This window comes from Phoca vitulina, unplaced genomic scaffold (genome assembly GCF_004348235.1).
Source record: "Phoca vitulina isolate PV1807 unplaced genomic scaffold, GSC_HSeal_1.0 scaffold45, whole genome shotgun sequence".
Classification (NCBI taxonomy): domain Eukaryota; kingdom Metazoa; phylum Chordata; class Mammalia; order Carnivora; family Phocidae; genus Phoca; species Phoca vitulina.
The window spans coordinates 11197045-11220994 of NW_022589748.1; the positions used below are offsets into that span (position 1 = coordinate 11197045).

Sequence of the window (23950 nt, forward strand, 5' to 3'; positions counted from 1 at the left end):
GTTGCTCCTGTTTCACGGAAGGGGAAATTGATGTCCAGAGATGTTTATTTGTCCCAATATGATATCACAGGGGATGATTAAGAAGTTGAATTAAATCAAATCTGACGTCCATTTTGCTAGCTAAAAACACCAGAAACTTACCATTGCGCTTGCAGACGCAACTGTGCTCACCCTCGCCTCCCAGTCCCTCCCATCTCTGGTGGTCGTTTCACACTGCTCTTCTTCACCGTCTTTCCCCTCTGGGCATTGTGCCCGTCCTGGCCTCCAGTCCCTCTGTTGTGTAACTGTTGTCTCAGCCTGGCACAGAACTGCCTGGGGTAGAGACCATCTCCTGGACGAGCTTATTATTCATGGCAGAGCCTCCACGAGAGGCTCTTTCTGAGGCTGCCCTTCTTAGTGGCCTGTGACGGTTTGTTTCCATGACTCTATTAGCTTCTAAATAATCCACTGGGCCCCAGGAGGTTGATGGGACTTGGCATGCCCCAGAGTTTGTAGATAGGCTAAGAACAACTTACAAAGAACTTTAAAAAGACCACTTTTCAAAGCAAACATGCCTGTAAAATGTGCTGTCACCATTAACGAAAGTCATTTGTGTACCAATGCGACAGATGTTTCTAGCAGCCATTCTTGGGGAAAAATTGTGCCCTGGTGGTCTCTCCCTCAGGGCCACTCATCAAATTAGAATGTACTCGGCATCCTCAAGACATTATTCTTGATCTTTAAAAAAGTTGAGCAGGCACTCCCTCCCCCACACTTCCTGCATTGACCCCACGTTCCTTTTCGGGGTTGTCGCTGCCTTTTTGACGTTACATTGAGTCTGTCTTTGGGTGAAAATCTGAGTGATTTTTAAGTCCTCTTTCTGAGACATAATCCGAGAAGGATAATCTGTTTTATTTTTCCCTACATGAAATATCATGTACCTGTTCTCATTGAAAGCCATTTGCTGACAATTTCACAGTGTGCTTGGCTTCTCCGGATTGTTTATAAATCTCATCCCTAGTGCTGATCCTTGGTGCATACTCCAGGGGCAAAACCTCTCAGGCCAAAGAAATACTTCCCGTTTTAAAACAAGCTCTCTTATCCATGACGAAGCATTCCCCCATCCCTTGGTGGCTCCGAAGCCAAGTTTCCAATGCAAGGCCTTTAAAACAAATGGAAACTCTGAATACATTTTGTTCCCTGGTTCCCATGGCCATTCACCCTCTCCGGTAACCTCCGTGCTGGGTCAGCAGCCTTGCTGCCTCTTAACAGAAATCGGGGTGTCTTCCTCTGACAGGGTGGCCCGCCACTCGTGTGCACCACTTCTCACCAGCCTTTACTTCTTCTGTTTCCTCTGGGGCCTGTGCCGATGGGAGTCTTCCTGTCGACCGTTGCTGGCCTTCTGCCCCCACGCCCGTGATTAGGTCCGAGGCGAGACGTGTTGTTGCCTGCGCTGCCACAGTGCCTGTGCGCCTCTCTCCCAGCCCCGGGGGGTCCCCCTTGGCTCCCCTCGTTGCTCCTCCTCACCAGTTGGGGGTTGAGAAATCCTGTCTTTGGTTGCTGCATCTCTTAGATCCTTTGTTCCGCTGGGGTTTATTTACGACCTACTTGTTCTCTCAGAGCGGAATCCCTCAAGTGTCATCACCCCTGCCTCCCCAGGCCCCCAGCAAAGAGAAGACGGAGTTATAGTTAACATGAAGGTGTGACTTGCCAGGCAGCTGTCCTTTGGACGTGGTCAAGTGCATCTCGACAGCCTCAGGGTGACTTGCTTTATGTGCGAGAGGACTTCAGTGTGGCCATGGTCTTTTCTCTCTCGAAACCTCTCAGCAGTAATTCCCTTTGGAGGGTTCCCCTTCGCAGCTGTTCTTTGCTATTAGGGGGACATCCAAGCCTTAGCGAAAGAAGATGTGGGTGGTTTGCAGCGGCTTTCTCGGTGGGAGCTCAGGCCTGCCCCTCGAGTTGAGGTGGCTGCTTGCCGCATTTTGTGCTGCTGGTGGTACGAGGGTTCTAGGTCTGGGGGTGGGGGCAGCGGCTTTGATTTGGGGTACTTCCTGCCTTGCAGACAGAGTGGGAAGGAAAGAAGCAGCAGTTTGCACTAATGTGAACCTTACATGGCACATGTGTATTCAGTTGAATTATATGGAATTGCAGTTTTGGTTGGTCAGAAATGGTCCAATATCAGCAATTTCTTATGGTTCAAACTAATAGTTTAAAATCACAGCAGTCCCAAGCTGTTTTTTATTCTAAGTACTGCTCTTTGTTTGACAAATTCGGGCGGGTTAGAGGGGAACAATCAGGAGGGCAAGGATTCTCAGCAGGAGGGTGACATGGGAAATGAAGGGACCCAGGGGTGTATTTCAGCCGAGAGGAGAAGCTTCTTCACCTCTCCCCAAGACTGCTATGTGTCAGCAGGCTTAGGCTTGTTTTGTGTTCTCCCCTCGGGGTGGGACCAGGGATGATCATAAGGAATTGGGGGGGACACTTTTTCCCCTCATTGTTTAAAGATGGAAGACTCCCTGGAGATGCATCGGGGAAGAGGCCGAAGGGGCAGTGCTGGGAGGAGGCCCTGCCTCAGGTGTATTTGTGTGGATTCAGGGGCATGGGCTGGCGGGGGGGTGGGGGCAGTGGGGGCAGGCCTGCTTGGGATGACTTAATGACTGTTAGGAACCGTACTCCAATGGAAACCCAATTTAGGGTGGTATTTTCGTTTGGTTTTAAAAAGGGAAACACAAAATGTTTCCCTTCATGTTTAAACACTATTCAAGCATCTAGTTCTTAGGTAAACAAGGGTACCTAGTTGTAGGGTTAAGTACGTGAGTAAGTTGAGAAGCAGTGGGCAGGGTGGAGCCTCATGGGTGAGGGTGAGGGCCGTGAAGGTGGAGGTACGGTGCGCAGGAGAGTGCAGAGTCGGAGCCTTGGCCATGCTGCCCTGGGGAATAAACGCTGGCCTCCTCTCTTTTCGGCCTATACTTCCACCACACCTGGTTCCCGGGCAGAGTTTTCTTTTTTTTTTTTTTAAAGATTTTATTTATTTATTTGAGAGAGAGAATGAGATAGAGAGAGCATGAGAGGGGGGAGGGTCAGAGGGAGAAGCAGACTCCCCGCTGAGCAGGGAGCCCGATGCGGGACTCGATCCCAGGACTCCAGGATCATGACCTGAGCCGAAGGCAGTTGCTTAACCAACTGAGCCACTCAGGCGCCCCGGGCAGAGTTTTCTTAAGGCTTTATTCCCAGAGCCCTAAAGCTTGGTTGGTGTGCAAAGGAACAACAGGTCTCAATTTACCCTGGGAGTCCGTTACGTAGCTGTAACCCTGAAAATCCTTGACGTTCAGAAGGTGCGTATTTGTGGTGCTTTTGTTAGCTGTGAGAGGAGGAGAGGCAGTGTTCTCTCCACATGACCAAAGATACCTCCTGGTTCTGTCTGTTCCGTGGGCTCGTGTGGCTGGCAGTGTGGGGTGGTCTTGTTCTGCCGGGGGGAAGCTGGCTCGCTCTCTTTGGCACCCACCCCCATGGCCTGGGCAGGGCTGCCTACAGGCTGAGAATCCCACTTGGTGTTTCTTGCATCGAGGCACTGCTTCCTGCGCAGGGTGGTGAGTCTCCGGAGGGACAGGCGATTTGGGGGGTAGGCGAAAGCCGGCCTTTGTCACTGGCTCTGTCCCTGAAAGGTCCTTCCTGGAGTTTCCCCTTCCTTTTGTCCTCTTGCTCCCCGGAACGTGACCCACACCCTTTTCCAGACTCCTGTCCACCCTTGGGGGCTGTCACCGGCTCTGTTCCAAGCCTCATCACTCGGAAGTCAGTGAAGGATCTGAGGCATCAAACTTGCTACTTCCCAGCACCTTCTTAGGTGTTCAGCCTTGCTGTTTGCACCTCCACAGGTGTTGCTTATCCGTAGCACCTTTAAATAATCAAGGGAACATTCCCAGAGGCCATATGAGGAACTTAAACACCCGAGACTCCCGGTCCTGCTCTCGTTTGCTCTGTGTTCTCTTGTATTTAGTTCAGTCATTCATTGTGGCCACCTGTTCTGTACCTGGCGCCGTGCTGGATACCAGCCACAGCCCCTCCCTGTGAGGAAGTTCCTAGTCCGTGAGGAGATTTGTAGATCCTTAGTTGATCTGCCATGTGCATGAGGTGCCCTGGAGGGGAATGCAGGAAGGGAGGGAAGTGCGTTCTTTCTTTTGGGCAGTGCAGAGGGCAGGCCTCCCGGAAGGGGACTTGTGTGAGTCTGGAGACTGTGTAAGAGTGTGCAAGGGATGCCGTGGGCAGTCCAGGCAGGGACCTGAGGCCCCGGGGGTTCCCGGTGGGTCCAGGTGAGAAATGGGAATGGCAGGAGGCAGTGAGGTCACGAAAGCCCTGGAGTGGATGCTGGGGGGTTCAGGTTCTCCCATGGAGCCAGGAGAGAGCCCCAGGAGGTTTGGCACCTTGCTTAAGGGGAGCTGTGTGCTTAGGTCCGGGTTCTAGGAAGATGCTTGTGGAACGCCGCGGGAGGAGGGTTGCCTTTAGCCAGTTCGTCTCCTAACAGAGAGGAAACTCCTGAGGTGGCAGTGGGAGGGGGCTGGTGGTATTGCAGGTGCCCCGCAGGCAGGGGTCGGGGTCTCCCTCCCTCCGACTGGGTGAGGGCGGAGGACTTTATAGACGCAGAGCGAGCTCTCTCGGCACAGCGGTTCTCACTTTCTTTTGTGGACCTTTGTGAAGAGGAGGGGTCCACAGGGCAAGGAGGTGGCTGAATTGCAGATGTTTTTGTCCTTCACCTTTGCATCCTCATCACTCAGCATGAAGAAATTATATTGAAAAGAAACCTTCAGGCCTTAGAAAATCACACGCTCTTTGTTATATATCATTATTACAAGCACTGAATGATGCTTTATAGTTTACAGGGTTTCGTATGCATTCTAACTGCCCTTAAACTAGTGAATTCGATGGGGAGCATTATTTTCCATTTTAAAGATAAGGACCTGAGACTCAGAAGGGCTGGCTGAGGCCCAGAGCCAGCAGGCAACAGGGCACATGAGTCTTCTGAATCCAGGCCCTGTGCCTTTATTCCAGACTGTACTTGGGACCTTCTGGGGTGTGGAGTGCTGACCACACCCTGTTCTTTGAAGAGAGGTGAATCCTGCCTGTCGGCCCGTGGAGATTGCATTCTGTGACAGGGCCATGTGTAGAAAGCGAGCAGGTTTGCAGTTGTAGAGGCTTAGCCTGGGACACCAGTTCTGCCCCAGAAATATGACCCACATTGGGCAAGTGACTGGGCCGCCCTGCGTGTGTTTCCTTGGGTGTAAAATTGGTGGTGTCACTACCTCTGGGTCAAGAGGAATCACATCAGGTGCTCCGTCCGAGGTTTGGGTGGAGACAGGCCCTGCTGTCCTGGCTTGTTACTGGGAAACAGCCTGTGGGTTGCTGTGTTTCACATTGTTTTTGTTTTTAAGATTGATTTATTTTAGAGAGAGAGAGAGTGTGTGCGAGTTTGCACACGTGCGGTGGGGGGAGGAACAGAGGGAGAGGGAGAAAGAGAATCTCAAGCAGACTCCCTGCCGAACGCGGAGCCTGATGACCCCGAGATCATGACCTGAGCTGAAATCAAGAGTCCAGGGCTTAACCCGACTGCACCACCCAGGCGCCCCTCGGCAGTTGGTTAGCTTGCCTGGATGAGCTGTTGCCGGTGTGGTACCTACGGCCCCTTCTGCCCGTGGGAAACCGTTGGCGGTGTTCTGTTTCAGGACACAGGCTGAACATCACTGCGGAGAACGACTGCCGGCGACTGCACTGCTCCCTGAGAGACCTGAGCTCCCTCCTGCAGGCCGTGGGCCGGCTGGCCGAGTACTTCATCGGAGACGTGTTTGCGGCGCGGTTCAGCGACGCCCTCACGGTCGTGGAGAGGTAGGCGGCGTTCCCGTCGTGGTGCCCTTCCTCCCTCAGAGCCCAGTCATTCCTTCTTGTGTGCGGGCGGCATGTTGCCAGGCTCAAGGTGCATATGGAGCAGCCACGTAACCTCTGCGAACTTCAGGTCTGTTGTCTGTAACATGGAGGGGACCTGGTGTCTTGTAGCTTTTTGTGAGAATTAATGAGAGGAAGCACTTAGTACAGTGCCTGGCACGTAGCAGACAACACACATGGCTGTTACTTCGTCGAAGATCGGGTCTGTAGACAAAAAGACAGGACTTGCCTCAGAAGAAACCAGGTGAGGTCAGTCGTACGTCTCTACCCACAGGGTAAAGAGACAGTCGGAAAGGCCTGGTAGTCGAAGGACAGACAAAGTCAGTTGGCCTCTTCCAAGTAGGCAGCCAAATGCCAGAGGTGGGACTTTTCCCAGTCCTGTTAAGGTCCTGAGGAGTTAACGCTGACCCGAGAAGTGGTTCCCAGCCTCTCCGCCAGCAGCCTTCATTCCTTACCCCTCCCCTTGGGGCCCTCCTCGGGTTTATAGCTGTATTTGTTACGGACCACTTCCCACTACCCAGGCCTCCCTGCTTCCCTCTCAGGAACTCGTATGCTTAAAAAGTCAGATGCTCGGCAGATGAATGGATAAAGAAGATGTGACACACACACACACACAGGAATATTAGCCGTCAAAAAGAATGAAATCTTGCCATTTTCAATGATGTGGATAGAATTAGAGAGTATTATGCTAAGTGAAATAAGTCAGAGAAAGACAATGTACGATCTCACTTATGTGGAATTTAAGAAACAAAACTGATGAACATAGGGCAAGGGAAGGAAAAATAAGATGAAAACAGAGAGGGAGGCAAACTATAAGAGACTCTCCTTTTTTTTTTTTAAAGATTTTATTTATTTGACAGAGAGAGACACAGCAAGAGAGGGAACACAAGCAGGGGGAGTGGGAGAGGGAAAAGCAGGCTTCCTGCAGAGCAGGGAGCCCGATGCAGGGCTCGATCCCAGGACGCTGGGATCATGACCTGAGCCGAAGGCAGACGCTTAACAACTGAGCCACCCAGGCGCCCCCCATAAGAGACTCTTAACTCTAGGAAACAAACTAAGGGTTGCTGGAGGGAAGGTGGGTGGGAGGATTGGGTAACTGGCTGATGGACATTAAGGAGGGCACTTGATGTAATGAGCACTGGGTGTTACATGCAACTGATAAATCACTTAATTCTACCCCTGAAACTCATGATATACTGTATGTTAACTAAATTGAATTTAAATAAGAAATTAAAAAAAAAAAGTCAGATGCTTCAAATATGATAGGAGGTTCAGATTGTTTCAAGGTAACTGGTGGATTGATTAGATCAAAACTGGGTGGATGTGGGTCCAGCCCAAAGTTGGGACACCGGACTCTTTCACTGGCCCAGTAGCCAAATCATTGGTAACACACTGAGCGAAACCAAGCCCCAAGCCTAGTGACTTGCACACCAAAGTTTTTTTTAACTGTTACTCTTAGCTTAAAAGCAGAGATAACTAAGAGTTTTCAAGTAAATCTTTAAAAGCCAGATTAATAATAATAATAAAAGCATGTGGTAGTAGGAAATTTTCAAAAGTGGTTTTGCACATTTTATTTCATGCTTTACTTTGAGGGACGGGATGGTCATGTTATCTGTGAGCAAACTGTGGGCCAGAGATGGTGAGTGCCTTGCTTCAGGTCACACTGTTCATAAGAGGGAACACGTGGATTGTAACCAGTTTCCTGAGTCCACCTGCTGTGCTCTTTCCGGACCACAGAGCTTCTGCCTCCAGCGTCCTTCTTCCTCTCCTTCCTGGCGGGGCCTGTTGCCGCTGATGGTTTCTTCCTGTCTGAAATCCATATTTTTTCAGACTTCAGAGTCCCTGCATCGGTATTTTCTAGGTCCTTATATGTACATCTTTCTGCACTGCTTGGGTTTGCAGGCCCAGTACTTAAAGATACTTTGCTATTTTGTCTTCCTTTAGAATAAAGTGTGAGAGAAGGCTCCTTGTTATGGCTACGTGATCTTCATAGTCAGTGTGATGAGCTGGCTTTTCACTTACAGGTTACACACAAGCCTACTACTGAAAGTGCTAAATGTAGAAATGGTAAGACACATTTAGCAGGCCATTTTTAGCGTGGAACAGCACTAAAGGCTGCTGTAGACGTGAAGTCGAACATGGTGTGAATCTACTCACAGGAGGTACAGAGACTTGTCAGAGCCTGAGAGAAAGGGCAGTGGCGGGGCCAGGCTTGGGGCTGGGGAGATGGAGTTGTTCCTCAGCAGGTACAGATACTGAGTTTTATAGGCTGAAAGGGTAAAGCGCCGCTGAAGTGTACTCTGACTGGGCACAGAACAGAGAGCAGTTTAGAGAATTACATGCCGGGTGCACGTGTGTGCATCGCTTATGTCATCATGCTGGCCCCTTCCAGAACTTCCCGCTTGAGAGCCCTTGGCTCTTTGACCCTCATTTTCCGACTGCTCCCTAACCCTGCATGCTTTGGGACTCAAGCTTGTGGTTTTCTAGGGAAGTCCTGCTTTCTGCTCCCTTCAGAGAGGAGCAGTTTTCAGAGTGTGGTCCAGATTTCCAGGCTCCTCCTCGCGAGCACAGTCTGTGGGGTTGGACCAGGGAGCTTGCAGGGTAACAAGCTCCCCAGTGGGTTCTTCGGCTGGGTGAAGCTTGAGAAGCTCTGCACTGGGGCACCGCGGGAGAAGAATGCCCGCTGTCTTCCCTGGCGTCCGCCTCAGACCTGCTCCGTTAGAGAGCTTCGTTACAGAGCAGGCACAGACAGAACTTTGCCGGGCCTCCAGCTTCTTCCTTTTGCCCAGAAAGGAACGTTCGTCTCTAATGAAAGAGGCGTTTTCCATTTCCCCATGGAGCTGGCTCTCAGTTACTGGATTGAAGGCTTGTTTGTATGCAGTGAGCCCTTGGGCAGCCAGTGGGCTCAGCAACTTGCTTCTGAAAGGATTGTGCTTGAAGTTAAAAACCCTTCAATTTGTTCTAAAAGCTTTTACTTCATTCCCTGCCCCTTCCTCAGATATTTTAACAGGAACATTTTTTAATCTTCAGAAAAGTTGGAAAAATTGTAGAGCGAACACCCATATATACCCATCACTTAGATTCTGCAGTGACCACTTTCTGTATTTTCTTTATCATATAGCTATCCATCTGAAACATTTACTTTTTCTCAAATTTTTCATTGTAAAATACACAACATAAAATACTTCCATCTTAACTACTTTTATGGTGTATATTATACTCTACCTGTTAGATATTTATTTTGTGTTCAAAATTTTTTGGCTCTGTAAGTCATGCTTTAGTTAGTATCTTTGTATAAATCTTTATGCACATCTCAGATTAGATCTTTGGGATAAAGTTGAAGGTCTGGTCTTGATTCTTGTTTAGATGGAAACATGTCTGTCCTCAGGACCTTTGTTGGTACCTTGTCCATTTTGTCTGTTTTAGTCCATAAGCTGAGTGTTTCCTCTTACCAATTTCTTTGCCAACAGGTTGGTCAAAGTCACTCTGTATGGATCTCAGATAAAATTGTACAACATTGAAACTGCTGTGCCGTCAGTACTGAAACCTGATCTCATCGATGTGTAAGTACGGAGTGGGCTGCTGGTGCATTCTCGGGAAAGGCCGAGTCCTCCAGTTTATAAATCAGTTTATAGATACAAAGGAGCAGTGGTGGTTGCCATGAAGAGGAAAATGACTCCCTCCTCCAAACCTGGAAGAGAGGATTGCCTGGGGGCGGGGGGTTGGAGTAAGTGGAACGCATCAGGCGGGTGAGAGCTGGGAGCAGAGGGTGTATGGAGCGGGCATTTCAGGAGGGAAGAGCAGGAGGAACTGAGACACAGATGTGTCACACGGTCCCGCAGTCAGGGAGGCGGTGAGCGGTTTGTGCGGTGGGAGAGGGGGTGGAAAGGCATGGGAGGACTACGGTGGGAACAACTCGAGTGCCCTAAGCCTTATCCTGTAGGCCAGTGACTGAAGCTGTGGCGTACGGAGAATGCCTCGGAGATTCTGACTACAGCAGGATGGCCTGAGGCTCCTCGGGTGTTTACGTGTGACCCAGGAACTGGGGTGATTTTGAAGGACATTCAGGGACCACACTTGGAGAAGCTTTTGGGACAGTGGAGAGCCATTAGGAAAGTGACTGTGGAAGGGCTAAAGGAATGGGGAGTGGAGATGGGGCCATGTCCCAGCGATCACACTGCCCAGAAGGCTTGCTCTAGACCAGAGCAGGGGTGGGCAGACTAGGGCCTGTCCCACATCCGGCCCACTGCCAGCTTTAGTAAATGAAGATTTCCTGGAACACAGCCCTGCCCGTTCATTTATGTACCACCTGTGACCGCTTTCATGCCGCAGGGGCAGCATCAAGTATCTGGGACGGAGAGAGTATGTATGGCCTGCACAGCCTAAAGTATTTACACCCTGGCGTTTGCAGAAAAAGTCTGCTGACCCCTGTGCTAGCTAGTTCTTGAGCTGCAAATTAGGTAAATGATAGTCTTATTTACTATAGTGGTTTAGGTTGGTTTTTTTTTTTTTGAGAGTGTGTGTGTACGCGTGTATATATATAACTTTCCTTTTTGAGAATTTAGAGAAAGCTGTGAAGCTTCTGCCGAGAAGAATGCTAATTTGCTCATAAACATATAACATCTTGCACACAATTTCAGGAAGTTTCAGAACCCCTTCTCAGCCTTACGGAGCTCTGTGAATTCAATAGAGTGACTGAAATTCCTAGACCCCGAAGCCACACTTTGATGTCCTTTTTCTTAATTTTGGTACTCAAAGCTTGAAGGGTAAAACGATCAATGCATTCTAAATACAAAATACAAACTAACTGCTTGGTCACTATGAATTACCAGCATTTTCTTACTCTAAGGTACTTAATACCTTTGCTTACCTTACCTTCTTATCTTGAAAAAGTTACCACCTATAGAAAAGGGGAAAAAATAGAATGAACACCCTTACACTCTCAAACTAGATTCATCAATTATAAATATTTTCCCCATTGGCTTTTGTTTCTTTTGCTTTCTTTTTGTATACACATGTGAAACCACACTTTTAAAAATTTTTTAGGTGAACTGTTTGAAAGTAAATTGCAGACAACATGTCACTTCACCTATAAACCCTTCAGCATGTTTCTCTAGGAACAAGGTCATCCTCCTTCATAACCACAATACCATTATCACCACTCAAAGACTTTCATGGATACAGTAATATCTAGCAATTTTTAAAAGATTTTATTTATTTATTTGAGATAGCGAGCACACATGAGTGGAGGGAGAGGGAGAGAATCTCAAGCAGACTGCACTGTGCTGGGCTGGATCTCGTGACTCTGAGACCATGACCTGAGCCGAAACCAGGAGTTGGGATGCTCAACCGACTGAGCCACCCAGGTGCCCCAATATGTAGCATTTTTAAGGGGTGTGTGTGTGTGTGTGTGTGTGTGTGTGTATGTATGTATAAAATATTTTCCATACTCAGATTTTCCCAGTCATCTCAGAAATGTCCTTTATATCTTTTTTTTTTAATCCAAGGCCTAACTAATCATGAATCATGTATTACATTTACCTTCTGTAATCTAGACCAGCTCCCCAGATTGTGCATGTTGGTGGGGGGCAGGGGAGAGAGGGAGAGAAGAAAAGAGAGGAAGAGAGGAAAAGAGAAACTGAATTTTTGGAGATTTAGACCTTATTTTTTTAAAGAAGATCTTAAAAAATCTGGATTTGTCTAGTTGTTTTTGTACTGTATGAGATTGATGTTTAACATTTTTAGTAAGAACAGTAGATAGGTGGCAATGTGTTGTTCTTGTATCATATCTGGAGGCACTTGAGGTCAGTTTGCCCTCCTGAGTTGATGCTCAGTTTGATTTCCACGTGGTGTCAGCCTGAATCCTAGCTCTGTCCCCTAAAAGGTCCTAGGAGCAGTGAGACCCCAGAAAGAATGCTCCCCTGAGGACCCAGGCTCTTGGTTTCTAAAGTGCATTCTCCATCAAAAGGAGCCACAGCTCCTTAGAGGGCTGACTGTCTCCTGTGTTAGAGGCAGTGGTGGTAAGGTTTAGACGATGAGTTTTCAGTTTCAGGTCCTACCTGAGCAAGTAAATGATTTCTGCACCATCACCTGTGTCTTAGAACAGTAAATGCACTGGGTGGAATTCTTCCTTCAATGCTAATATATTTTGATCTTGACCTTTAAAGTCGCATCTTCTCTCCCCTTCGCAGGCACGCTCAGTCCCTGGCTGCTCTGCAGGCTTACTCTCACTGGCTAGCACAGTATTGCAGTGAAGCTCATCGGCAGAACACACAGCAGTTTGTTACGCTCATCTCCACCACCATGGATGCAGTCACACCTCTGATCAGCACCAAGGTCCTGGAACAGCAGGCGTTGCACTTTGTAGCTGACTCTTTGTCCTTCTGTTCCTATACCCACTTACTATAGAATCAAAATCTTGCTTGGTATTCGACCCTTAATTCTCACCGCTGTGAGAGAACCATGTGTCATTCCAAATGTTCCTTTTGAATTGTGGGCCACATAAATTCAAACATAACTTTATTTTTTTAGCCAAGTCCCACATGAGTATATGCTCATTGTGAAAATGTAAAATACCATTCAAATTTATAGACCAAAAAGTTGTGATACTCTTTAGTCCCCTTCTCCAAAACACTGCTATTCTGTAGTGGGGATGTTTTATAATTTTCCTCTTGATGGAAGTCAGTTCTTGGTGTGTATATCCCTGTAGGATGGATTCCGGGAAGTGGATTTGCTGGGTCAAAGGTGTATCCAAGTAAATTTGTAGGTTCTAGTCAGTTGTCCTTTGAGAAGACTACCAATTTATATTATATGGCATATAGATGTTTGTCTTTTTGTAGTTTTAGTCACACATAGCATTCTGTCCATTTTTGTTGAGTTGTTATAAATGAGTTACAATGTCCCATGATGGGGATTTATATAATTTATAATTTACCTAGCCATTGCTGGACTTTAAAGTTGCCTCTGTTTGAAAAAAAGTTATCCTAGATAATTCTGAAATGCATGTACTCCTGAAGTTAGCTTTATCCTTTTGGGTGATTTTCTTAGAGTAAGTGATCGGATTAAAGGTTAGGGAGTTTGTGGTTCTAGGAAATTCTAATAATGTTCCTTTCCAAAATAATTCTGCATGCCCATGACTCTTTGGTGTGCTTTTTTTCACCAGTCTTACCAGCATTAGGTCCTATCTATAAAGAGTTTTCTCTTTTGCTAACTTGAAAAGGACGGATGGTCCTCGAACCAGGGTTTTGATTGGCATGCCGAGGGGAGGAAGCAGGAGAGCCTGGCATGACTGGTGGGGTGCAGGAAGGCGGGTGGAGAGAAAGACTGGCTTGGTTGGAACAAAGAGGAGTGAGATGAACAATCCTGAGTAGTTTGAATGGTATGCCAAGGAATTTGCCGAGGGATTGTAGAGCTGAGGAGTGACAGAGCCCAGACGTGTCGGTGACTAGGGACAAGAGGAACCAGAGGGGGGCGCTTCCGGCTTGAGGTCAGGAGCCTCGACGAGGCACAGAGTTGGGTGCCTCATTGCTGGGCGTCGTCCCTGGAAGCTTCTTTGGTACAGAGCCTAGGTGGTATAATGGCTCCCGGCGCCGTATTTGGCTTGTGGCTGTCTCGTTAAAGTTCTTCTAATGGCAGCCTCCCAGGAGGGCCGACATGTTCTCTTCCGTCTCCAGGTCCAGGACAAGTTGCTGCTGTCCGCATGCCACTTACTGGTCTCCCTGGCCACCACCGTGCGGCCCGTCTTTCTGATCAGCATCCCCGCGGTGCAGAAAGTGTTCAACAGAATCACCGATGCCTCTGCTCAGCGACTTGTCGATAAGGTGAGACCCCGGGGCCACCCTGCGTCGGCCCTGGAGCCGTGTGGCTCAGACTCAGGGAGGCTGAGGAAGGGGAGGCTGGCCTTTCTGTTGCACTCAGAGTTTAGAGGCCACGCCAACGGAGACGGGTTCCTCACATGTGGCCCATAGGGCAGCCTCAGCGCTCTCTCATCAGGCCCTTCCCAGTGTGGCCGTTGCGCAGCGTGCCGATTAGGCTGCAAAAACCTCCTGCTGGGGGGGCATGCGGGCACTGCTGCTTAGCCGGCGACCTGGCTGGTTGTCAGAGTCCCCTTGCGTTCTTTTGGGCTTAAAACAGTCTGTTTTTGTGGTTATATTTGTTTTCTTCGGATAGAGACACTCCATCCAGACAAGGATCTTCATAAACTTCAGGAGGCTCAGGCTAGAAGTTAAAAACAAACAAAACAGAGAGGGTGTCAGAGGGCAGTCAAAGCAGTTACTGGAGAGCACGTGGGATTGAGGGAGAGAGCTGCTCTTACGGCCTCGCGCTCTCAGCCCTGTTCTGAGCAGCTCCTCGGAGGGTGTGAAGGCCAGTGTCTGCGGTGTCTGTGACCTTTCCCTCTGTAACGCTTCTGGTACCCGAGTAGGGGGAAGGGGTGGCCCCAGGAAAGATTATTAGGGCTGGGCCTGGAGTGTGCTGGACCCAGACTTCAGTTTCTCTCCCCTCCTGCATTACCTTAGACTTGGACCAAAGCTCCAGGCCCAGCCTGTGAGAAAGGAGCCTGGAGGCCCGAGGGGGGGGGTGGGGGTGGGGGGGGGGGGGGGGGGGGTGCCTAGGTCGTGTCACGTGCACTTGCGTGTTGCTCTTCGCCCTCTGACGGATGCCCGTGGGGGTCTCTTCGGTGTGTGTGTGTGTGTGTGTGTGTGTGTGTGGTGGGTGTCTAGGTCGTGTCACGTGCACTTGCGTGTTGCTCTTCGCCCTCTGACGGATGCCCGTGGGGGTCTCTTCCAGGCTCAGGTGTTGGTGTGCCGAGCCCTCTCTAACATCCTGCTGCTTCCGTGGCCGAACCTCCCTGAGAATGAGCAGCAGTGGCCGGTGCGCTCCATCAACCATGCCAACCTCATCTCTGCACTCTCGCGGGACTATCGCAACCTGAAACCCAATGCTGTCGCCCCGCAGAGGAAGATGCCACTGGATGACAGTAAGTGTCCCCCAGGCAGGGGCAGCCGGGGAGATAGGTAGGGCAGGCTCTGTCTTTCTTTGTGGCTGATGAAGTATTCACCTGTCCGTTGTCTCACGGCCGCTGGGTGGGAGAACCAGCCTTGGGTGATGGGGTCATGCTTCTCTGTGGAATTCTGTGAACACGTCAGCTGGACCTGTTTCCTGAATGTAGAACACCCCTTTTCTTAGTTAAAATAAGTAAACCATTGATGGTGCCTTCCATGGATAAAAAAATCCACAGTGACTAACTGATCCATTTCAGATACTTGTGTAAGCAATCAAAGCAATTCACCTAGTCTACACATTGGGAAAAATGGATTTAAGTACTGTCTTTTGAAACTATTTTAACCTTCCTCCAAAAACATGTTTCAGAGGCTTTGAGAGAACTTGGTATCTTCACAAATGGCACTTCAAGTCTGATTGTTTATATTCAAAAGGGAGGAAAAAGATGAATCAAGAAAACTCAGTTCAAGTAGAAGGCATCAGATTTCTCTGAAAAAGTCTTCCAGAAAGTACGAATTTTATAGAAATACTTAAAAAATACGGTATTTTAACACTAAGAAAATACTGGAACATTGGAAGAAGTTGTTTATAGAATGTCAACAAAAACACTTTGTGAAATGTTAGAAATAGGGGCGCCTGGGTGGCTCAGATGGTTAAGCGTCTGCCTTTGGCTCAGGTCATGATCCCAGGGTCCTGGGATCAAGCCCTGCATCAGGCTCCCTGCTCAGCGGGAAGCCTGCTTCTCCTCTCCCACTCCCCCTGCTTGTGTTCCCTCTCTCGCTGTCTCTGTCAAATAAATAAAATCTTTAAAAAAAATGTTAGAAATAGCAATAAGTACTCAACATTCTTGTTAAGGACATTATTTTTATAATCAGGAACATTAACACGTGCTCATTGTACAAAAATACTAGAATAGTATAAAGACGGGAAAACCTCTTAAATCTCTTGTTTCAGTATTTTAGGAAGTAACCATTTTAGCAATCTTGTTGTCTTCCTTTTTCTCTGTTTCAGGATCTTCTGTAGTTCTGTGGGTGCATGAGAAATGGCAGTTAGGGAGGGCGCCCTGTGCGCAGGGCCCCTGCCCGGGTCTTCTCTCCGTCTCTGCATCTCTGGCCATGCCGGCACTGCCCTTTACAGTCCGGTGTTTGTCTGGTCCTGGTTCTCCGTGTTTTGCGTTCAGTCATTCACTTAATTCCCACGTGAGCCTATGCGTTAGTTGCTTTTAGATATCCTGATTTAGTCCCTGAGGAAACTAGGGTCAAACGACCTGATTTGCCCAGGGGTTACATACAGCTAGTGTGGACTCACCTTTTAGAAAGTTTAGTGGTCTTTTCTCCCTTTGTCTTACACGTGCTTATTATCAGTCAGCATAGGCTATGTGGTAACAAACAATCCCAAAAGCTTAGTGGCTTAATCCAGGAAAAGATGTATTTCTTGCTCCTGCTGTATGTTCAGCTGGGGCCAAGGGCGTTGGGGACGTCCTGCTTATTATTCTGGTCACTCGAGTTCCCAGGCTGCTGAAGGCCACCCTGCGGTCTGTGCTTACGCTGGGACGGGGGCGGGGAGGATGGTGCAGGGGCGCTCGAAGTGCTGGTCTGCGGGGGACACCTGGCCTTCAGATGTCCACTCACGTTTCACTGGCCAGAGCATAGGGGTCTGCGGCCGCAGCTTCCTGCAGAACGGGTGCCACCCTGTGTTGGAGCCACCATGTGCTGGAGTGATCTGCTGAGTGGGAGCAGCCATTTCCACAGGGAATAGACTTAACAGCAGAGTTAACATCTGTGGCGTGTTCCCTGTTTGCCAGGCGCTGGGCTGAGAGCTTCCTGTACAGATGTTCATTCAGTCTTCTCTGCAGCCCGGTGAGGTTTGTCGTCTTCTCCGAGTGATAACATGAAGGCCTGGAAAGCTTTTCCCATTGCAGCTTAGTACTTTGACAAATTTTGAAACCTAAACTTAGTTGGAAGACTAAGCAAAGGAACAACTGTATATCTTACGTGAGGGTTACTTGCTAATATTTTGCCACACTTGTGTTCTCGCCCACCCCCCCACACTTTTTGTTTTTAACAGAGCCATTTAAGTAAAGTAAGTTGCTGACACTGACACTTTATCCCTGAATTCTTTATTTTATTTTATTTTTTAAAGATTTTATTTATTTATTTCTCAGAGAGACACAGCGAGAGAGGGAACACAAGCAGGGGGAGAGGGAGAGGGAGAGGGAGAAGCAGGCTTCCCGCGGAGCAGAGAGCCCGATGCGGGGCTCGATCCCAGGACCCCGGGATCATGACCTGAGCCGAAGGCTGATGCCTAATGACTGAGCCACCCAAGCACCCCTATCCCTGAATTCTTAACCTTTATTTCTGAGAACAAGATGCTCTCTTATAACCCAAACACCACAAACACAACCAAGTTGTGCGACCTGGTAATGATAACGTCATTTAACACATAGATGCAGTCAGTGTTCCCAGGAGCTACCAGAGTGGCCTTTTTTGCTTCTTAAAAATGGAAGATGTAGTCCGGGATCCTATGTTCTCTTTGGTTGTCACATCTTTCCAGTCCTTTAATACAGAAAAGCATTCCTGGTTCTTGTTTTACATGACATTGACGTTTTTAAAGAGTCCAAACCCATATTCTTGTAAAATGTCCCGGAAGCTCTTCTGATTGTTTCCAGCAATTTGGCAGGAATACCACCTGGGCCGTGTTGTGTGTTTTCCGTCGCATCGCTTCTGTGTGTCCCGTTACTGGCATGCTCAGTGTGGTCACCTGCCTCAGCAGGGCCTGCTGGTCTCTCCGCTGTCAAGTGCCCCCCCCCCCCCCCCGCCCCTGCCCCCGCCCTGTGGCTTGGCACGTGTAGCTTGCTCGGGATCAGAGAGAAGGCGGTGGGGTCAGGAGTCAGGCCTGGGTCTGAATGGCTCCAGATCCTGATTCTTCACCACATTGCCCCTTTGTTCTTGAAAGCACTGTTTTTAATGGTCTGGTAACAGACCACCTATCAAGTGGAAGTACCACACTTTATATCCCTGTTCTCCTATTACATATTTAGTGGTGCTTTCAGTTTCCCCTTGTACATTTCTGTGAATACATTTTGGTTCTTGTTTCAATTTCCTTACACATCAGAGGTCAGATTTTGGTCTCTTTCCCCTGTTGGCTTTTCCCGCTAAACTGCTTTCCCTGCGCCTTGTGTGTCTTAGGGAAACGTCTGACCCAAGTGCAGTTCCCTGGCTCATTAGAGTCCCTGTGCTTGGGGTAGTGGTATGGGAGTGGTTCCTTCAGTGTGATGCACGTGTCTGTGGCTCACGTGGCAGTGTCCGCGTGACCAGCCGTTAGAAGACCAGCCTGTTGTGAGCCATTATTTTCAAATCCTTTGAGTGAGGTGGTGTTACCTATCTATCCACATTTTCAGATGAGGAACTGAGATTTAGAATCTAGTGGAGTCAGGAGTCAAACCTGATTGCATCCACCTCCGGAGCATCGATTCTTTCTGCCGTACCCTTCCCTGGAAGCTGCTTCCGCTCCCACAGAGGCTGGTGAGCGTGGAGGGCCAGGTGGAGGCCAGTTCTCAGCCCAGCTCTGGTTCTGCCCCTGGAGCTCCACCAGGGCTGAGTCTGCCAAGCGCAGGCTGCGCCTTGGGGGGCTTTTGGGGGCAGCTGGGGGCAAGCTCTGTGTCTAAGGGGAGAGCCAGCTCCACCAGTGATGGGGAAGGATGGTACCTTCCCTATGCTGAACCTTCCGATAGTCCAGGCACTTTGCTGGAAACATTCTCAACCTTGTCTGTCCTCACAGCAGCCCTGCAAAGCTGGGGCTCTTGGCTGTCCCTGGTGTCCTGACAAGGGGCCTGCCCCGCTTGTAGAGCCGTCTGGTGCTCGTCTGTAGTTCCTCCGGGGCTCCTCGGAGCTGGGCCCTTGCCGTGTCCTCTGAGCTCCCGCCTGTTTGCTGGCCCCTGCCTCTGGTTTCTCTGGGCGCTGTGTGGAGGCATCATGTGAGCTTGCATCGGGGTCTGGTTAGGAGTAATGTGGTTAATAACACAATATCATAGAATAATATCGTACATATTGTCAGGCCCTGGGCCCTGACAGCGGCAGCAGATGTGCCGCCGGGTGCTGGTATGGATTGCCTGGCCAGCCGTCTATCTGGAACTGACTGCGTGTCTCATCTGCATGTGTCCATTCTTGCCTGGGGTAGTTCCCTTGTGAGGCTTATTTTTTTATCCGTCACCTAACCTCAGGCTACACTTTTATCTTTCCCTCCCTATGGACTTGTTTCTGATGGATAGAGGCAGAAGAGAGGCAAAAACCTGAGCAGGCAGGCCACCGGAGTCCTGGCGGTAAAAAGGGAAAAATGAGAGAAAAGGATATAGGGAGAGAGAGAGATGGATAACTCAATCAAGAGAGACGGTGTTCCTTTAGCAAGACTTCTGCAGCAGTCCCCTGAATACCTGTGCAAATGTCCCCCCTTCTCGTGTGTTCCCTGTTACCCTGCTTTATCCTCAGACAAGTGCTGACATACACTGAATCTCGATTTGCAGCCAAAGTGATTATCCACCAGACACTTAGTGTCTTAGAAGACATCGTGGAGAATATCTCCGGGGAGTCCACCAAGTCCCGGCAGATCTGCTACCAGTCGCTGCAGGAATCCGTGCAGGTCTCCCTGGCCCTCTTTCCAGCTTTTATCCATCAGTCAGGTAGGAGCTGGCCGCAGGCCCCCTGGTGGCGGGAGCGGAAGAGTCCAGAGGGACTGCTGGGCTCTGTAGAGCACACCGAGCGGGCGGGCGGTGCGGCCTTGAGGCTGAAGGCAGAGCGCGGGGACGGTTATGGGGAGTCTGGGGCTAAGGCCCCCCGGAACCCTCACCTGGGCCTTGCACCTGTGTCATGTGGCCTGGAGTCACTTGGGGCATCTTGCCTCATGCGCTTCTAAGTCTTTGCCTTCTCCCAGTGCGGAACGTCAGAGGATGAGGTGATGGGGTCATTGTACAGGAGAGGAAAGAGAATTTTTCCCATGGGTGCTGCTTATTTCCTTCGATGGCAAGGTGGCTTTTGCTGACATGGTTCCCGCCCTCTGTCAGTGCCACTGATAGAGGCTCTCTGACTCTCTTGATGCACGGGGCCTGGCTCTCCTGAGAGCACTTAAAGTAGTCTTGTCAGTCACGAGGGAAGTGTCGGAGCTTGCTAGTTAGCACACGTTCCCTGTACGAGATGATTGTCTAGATCTGCAAGTAGAACCAGACTAAATGTAACCAGTATTTTCTGCAATTAATCCCTTTAATGGGCCAGGGCCATGCAGCCTGAATACACCCTCATTATCCACTTTCAGCCACTTAACCCCTGACCCAAGTGCAGGGATTAGCGGTCAGAGAGAGAAATGGCAAGAGCACTCAGGTGTTGACCCAGTTGAATCATCCATCAGTGTGAGCACAAAATGATTCATCTGCAATGAGAATTCAACATCGCTGGATGCTGGGTGGTGAAGGCAGCTGCCCCGTGACCTTCACTTCTTCTAGTGAGCCGTCGTCAGCCAGAGGTTCACGACGCCAGAGCTGTTTTCTCGGCATGTCCCTAATGGTTTCCCACTTTCCGTCGTGGGCTCTGGGGGCATTGGGGAAACTTCTTCCAGCAGGAAGCCTTCAGGCGAGATGGTAGTGCATCTTGCAAAAGGAAGGCCATCAAACCGAGGGGGCTTCCATTTATCCCTGTGTGCAACTTCTGACCATTTGCTTTGTGCCTTCATTTAGATGTGACCGATGAGATGCTGAGCTTCTTCCTCACTCTGTTTCGAGGCCTTAGAGTACAGATGGGCGTGCCTTTCACGGAGCAGATCATACAGACTTTCCTCAACATGTTTACCAGGTAACCGCAGACCTGCTGTTCGCCGTGGCTTCCAGACTCCCAAGGGAGGACTAGTGGGTCCGGGCTAAAGAGCCTGGGACTTTCTGCTCCTTTTCTTCACGTGCCATAAGCGTTGGTTTTCATGTGGGCCCCCAGAGAAACATTTCCTTGGCTACCGCATGCTTCCCCGTGTCTGCAGAGAACAGTTGGCCGAGAGCATCCTCCACGAAGGCAGCACTGGATGCCGGGTGGTGGAGAAGTTCCTGAAGATCCTGCAGGTGGTGGTCCAGGAGCCTGGCCAGGTGTTCAAGCCTTTCCTCCCCAGCATCATCGCCCTGTGCATGGAGCAGGTGTATCCCATCATTGCCGAGGTACGAGGGGTTGGGCCGGTCCCGTGCTGCCTCCTGTCTGCCCTGGGGAGGGAATTAGTGAAAGAAAGGCATTGTGTTTTAAAGCTAATTTGCTAGTTGTTTTTTTTCGTAAGATATTTTTTTCCAAGAAAGAAGGCCTTTAGCTTGGTCCAGTCTTTTTATATTGGTTGAATTAATCAGAACTAGTCTAGTGAAAGCATAGCAAGGTTGGTTGGTGAGTAAGAGCCATCTGCCATGGCAAACAATTTATAATTTTAGGTGAATATACGGTTTTCTCCAGTGAACATTGTAACAAATGTACTTTCCTAGTAAGAACTTCCACTGATCTCAAGGATATAAGGCTAGTTCTTGGAACCGTGCAAAGGTTTTATTGTTAAAGGAACGCTTTTCGTCCTTAGAAAACAGACGTTCAGCGTGACAAGATCCAGAATAAGTGTGGATTTAACTACATTTTATGTGATAGTTAAATAAGAGCTAACCTTTTTAAGTGTCCTAACTAAGGCTTAAATAAGTAAGTTGCTTTGCATCATTAAACACATTTGGGTCCTGTAAGGATTCCTGCCATGGGAGCTCGTGCCCTCTGGTCCCAATTTAATTTAGTCAAGACTGAATTAAATATATCTGGGCCTTACAGTTTTGAATTCTCCAGAGACATCTGGAATACTGTAACCTGGCATGCCCTCCAGTGACTTGGAGATTTTCAGTTCAGTTAGAAAATACTGCTGAGCCTGCCTCCCTCCCCCCCCTTCCCCGAATCCTGCAGCCAGTGACAGAGGAGACAGGCCCAGGGAGCAGTTAGCCCCTCACGCTGCCTCCCCCTGGAGGTCTTCTGCCGCTGCTTTCTGTGGCTCTAGGTGCTCTTTAAACTCCTGCTCCATAGAGGGCAGAACTGCTTTTAAAGCTTCTTACTTGTTTTGCGTAATAAGATCAACAGGTTAGCTGGGACAGCCTTTTTTATCCTGGGAAAAGGATCATGACCAAGAAGATGTGACAGGTCACATCAGCTGCTTTCTAAATAGGAAACGCATATTCCTAATTGTTCTGCCATTTGGTAGCCTTTTTTTCCTGCCTGAGAGGGCTGAGTGCTTCTGTCAGAAAAAGGGCCCCTCGGAGTGCCTGGCTGGCTCAGTCGGTAGAATGTGACTCGTGATCTCGGGGTTGTGAGTTCAAGCCCCACGGTGGGTGTAGAGATTACATAAAAATAAAATCTTTAAGAAAAATTTTGTTAAAGAAAAGAAGAATAAAGGGCCCTTGGCCCTGGCCTGGGCATTGTGTCTCTGCGGAAGTACGCCTGGTTTGAACTGCCGGCCCGAGGGCGACTTGACCGGACGAGAGTGTGGGTGGGACACCGACACTCTGCTTGCTGGTAGCAGGCATCGTTTAGGTCCCTCTGTTGCTCTGAGCCACAGGAAGGGCAGGTGTGAGGGTCTGTGTGTCTCCGCAGCGCCCCTCCCCTGATGTGAAGGCTGAGCTGTTTGAGCTCCTTTTCCGGACGCTCCATCACAACTGGAGGTACTTCTTCAAGTCCACTGTCCTGGCCAGTGTGCAGAGGGGGATTGCTGAGGAGCAGATGGAGAATGAGCCTCAGTTCAGTGCCATCATGCAGGTAACGTGCAGCAAGAGCCCGTGAGGCTGCCACATGATCCCAGGACGGAGAGCCTCATTCTGGACACCACCTGGGTCCCTCAGCTGTCTGTCCCTTGGTTTGCTTCCCTGGCATACGGGGAGGCCACGTAGTCTCTGGTCAGAGCTCAGTGCTGCCTCTTAGTATCTAGGAAGTTAGTTAAGTTCTTGGGGGTTCAGTCTCTTCATCTGTAAAGTGGGGAGAATGCTGCCTATTTCGTGGGTCGAGGGTGAGGCTGACTGGGTTAGCTTCTGCCCAGCTGCTGACGCATGGAGGTGCTGGGTAAGTATCTCTCTGTATGCCTTGTAGCGGCATGCCCCCAGTGTGAGGGGCTGCAGCACGTGGAGGCCCCCTTAACTGGAAGCTGAATGGAGTCTCTTGGGGAGGGGCCCAGGGATTGCATCTTGTAAAGATCGTTCTGGCTCGTACCATCCCGGGAGAGCGCTGCCCTGTGAGCGGACTCCCTGGGGGGCTGACCGCACCCTGCCGTAGGGGCCGCGGCGCCTCCCCTTGCTGAGGGTGCCCGGGCTGCCTTGTGGCTACTGTCCACTGCTGTCCTTCCACACTTCATGGTAGAACTTTTTATTCTGAGCCCAGGTCCAAGTAGAGGGTTTCCTTTTTGTTTGTTTATTTTTGTTTCCAGTGCAAGTTTTTCTCCTCGGGGTAGCCAGAGGGATTCTGCCTTTCTCCCTTGAGCTCTGCGTCAGCACGCACACGTGCAGTCCCTGTGCGGAGATGCTTCTCTGGATGAGCACACGCCCTGCCCCTGGCCTCTCGCTGCCCTTCTGTCTCCAGCGCGGCCTTGGGTGTGGAATATTCAGTGTTTGCTCTCCTACCCCCCACGTCAACCTTGCTTTTAAGCTTTCTTGGGCAGATGGGTACCTGGCCCTCTACTAGGCTGGTGAAAGCCACTTTGGAAAACAGCTTCACGGTTTGGCAGTTTCTTATAAAGTTGAGCATGTAGTTACTACCCGACGAACCACTTGTAAGCATTTTACCTAAGCTAAATGGAAACATATTCATGCCACATGTCCACAGGTGTTTATAGTGGCTTTTTTCATAATTGCCCCATCTGGAAATAATCCAGATATGCATCAGCTGGTGAATGGATAAACCAAGACATATGTATATAAGGTACTGCTACTTGACAGTAAAAAGGAACATATTCTGACACTGAGACCAACGTAAATGACTTCCAAATGGTTATGCTGGGTGAGAAGCCA

General features: G+C 49.5%; 1 protein-coding gene across 2 annotated transcripts in view; it reads left to right on the plus strand.

The window, feature by feature from the left end:
- The window catches only part of XPO6 (exportin 6), a 102551-nt gene that overhangs the window by 73904 nt on the left and 4697 nt on the right, over positions 1-23950 (plus strand). For both annotated transcript variants that reach the window (XM_032430643.1, XM_032430644.1), the window contains exons 13-21: positions 5697-5856; positions 9384-9476; positions 12105-12249; positions 13587-13733; positions 14701-14890; positions 19436-19591; positions 20639-20753; positions 20932-21103; positions 22548-22709. In XM_032430643.1, the coding sequence (XP_032286534.1) occupies positions 5697-5856; positions 9384-9476; positions 12105-12249; positions 13587-13733; positions 14701-14890; positions 19436-19591; positions 20639-20753; positions 20932-21103; positions 22548-22709 (1340 nt within the window). The remainder of the gene's footprint in view (positions 1-5696; positions 5857-9383; positions 9477-12104; positions 12250-13586; positions 13734-14700; positions 14891-19435; positions 19592-20638; positions 20754-20931; positions 21104-22547; positions 22710-23950) is intronic.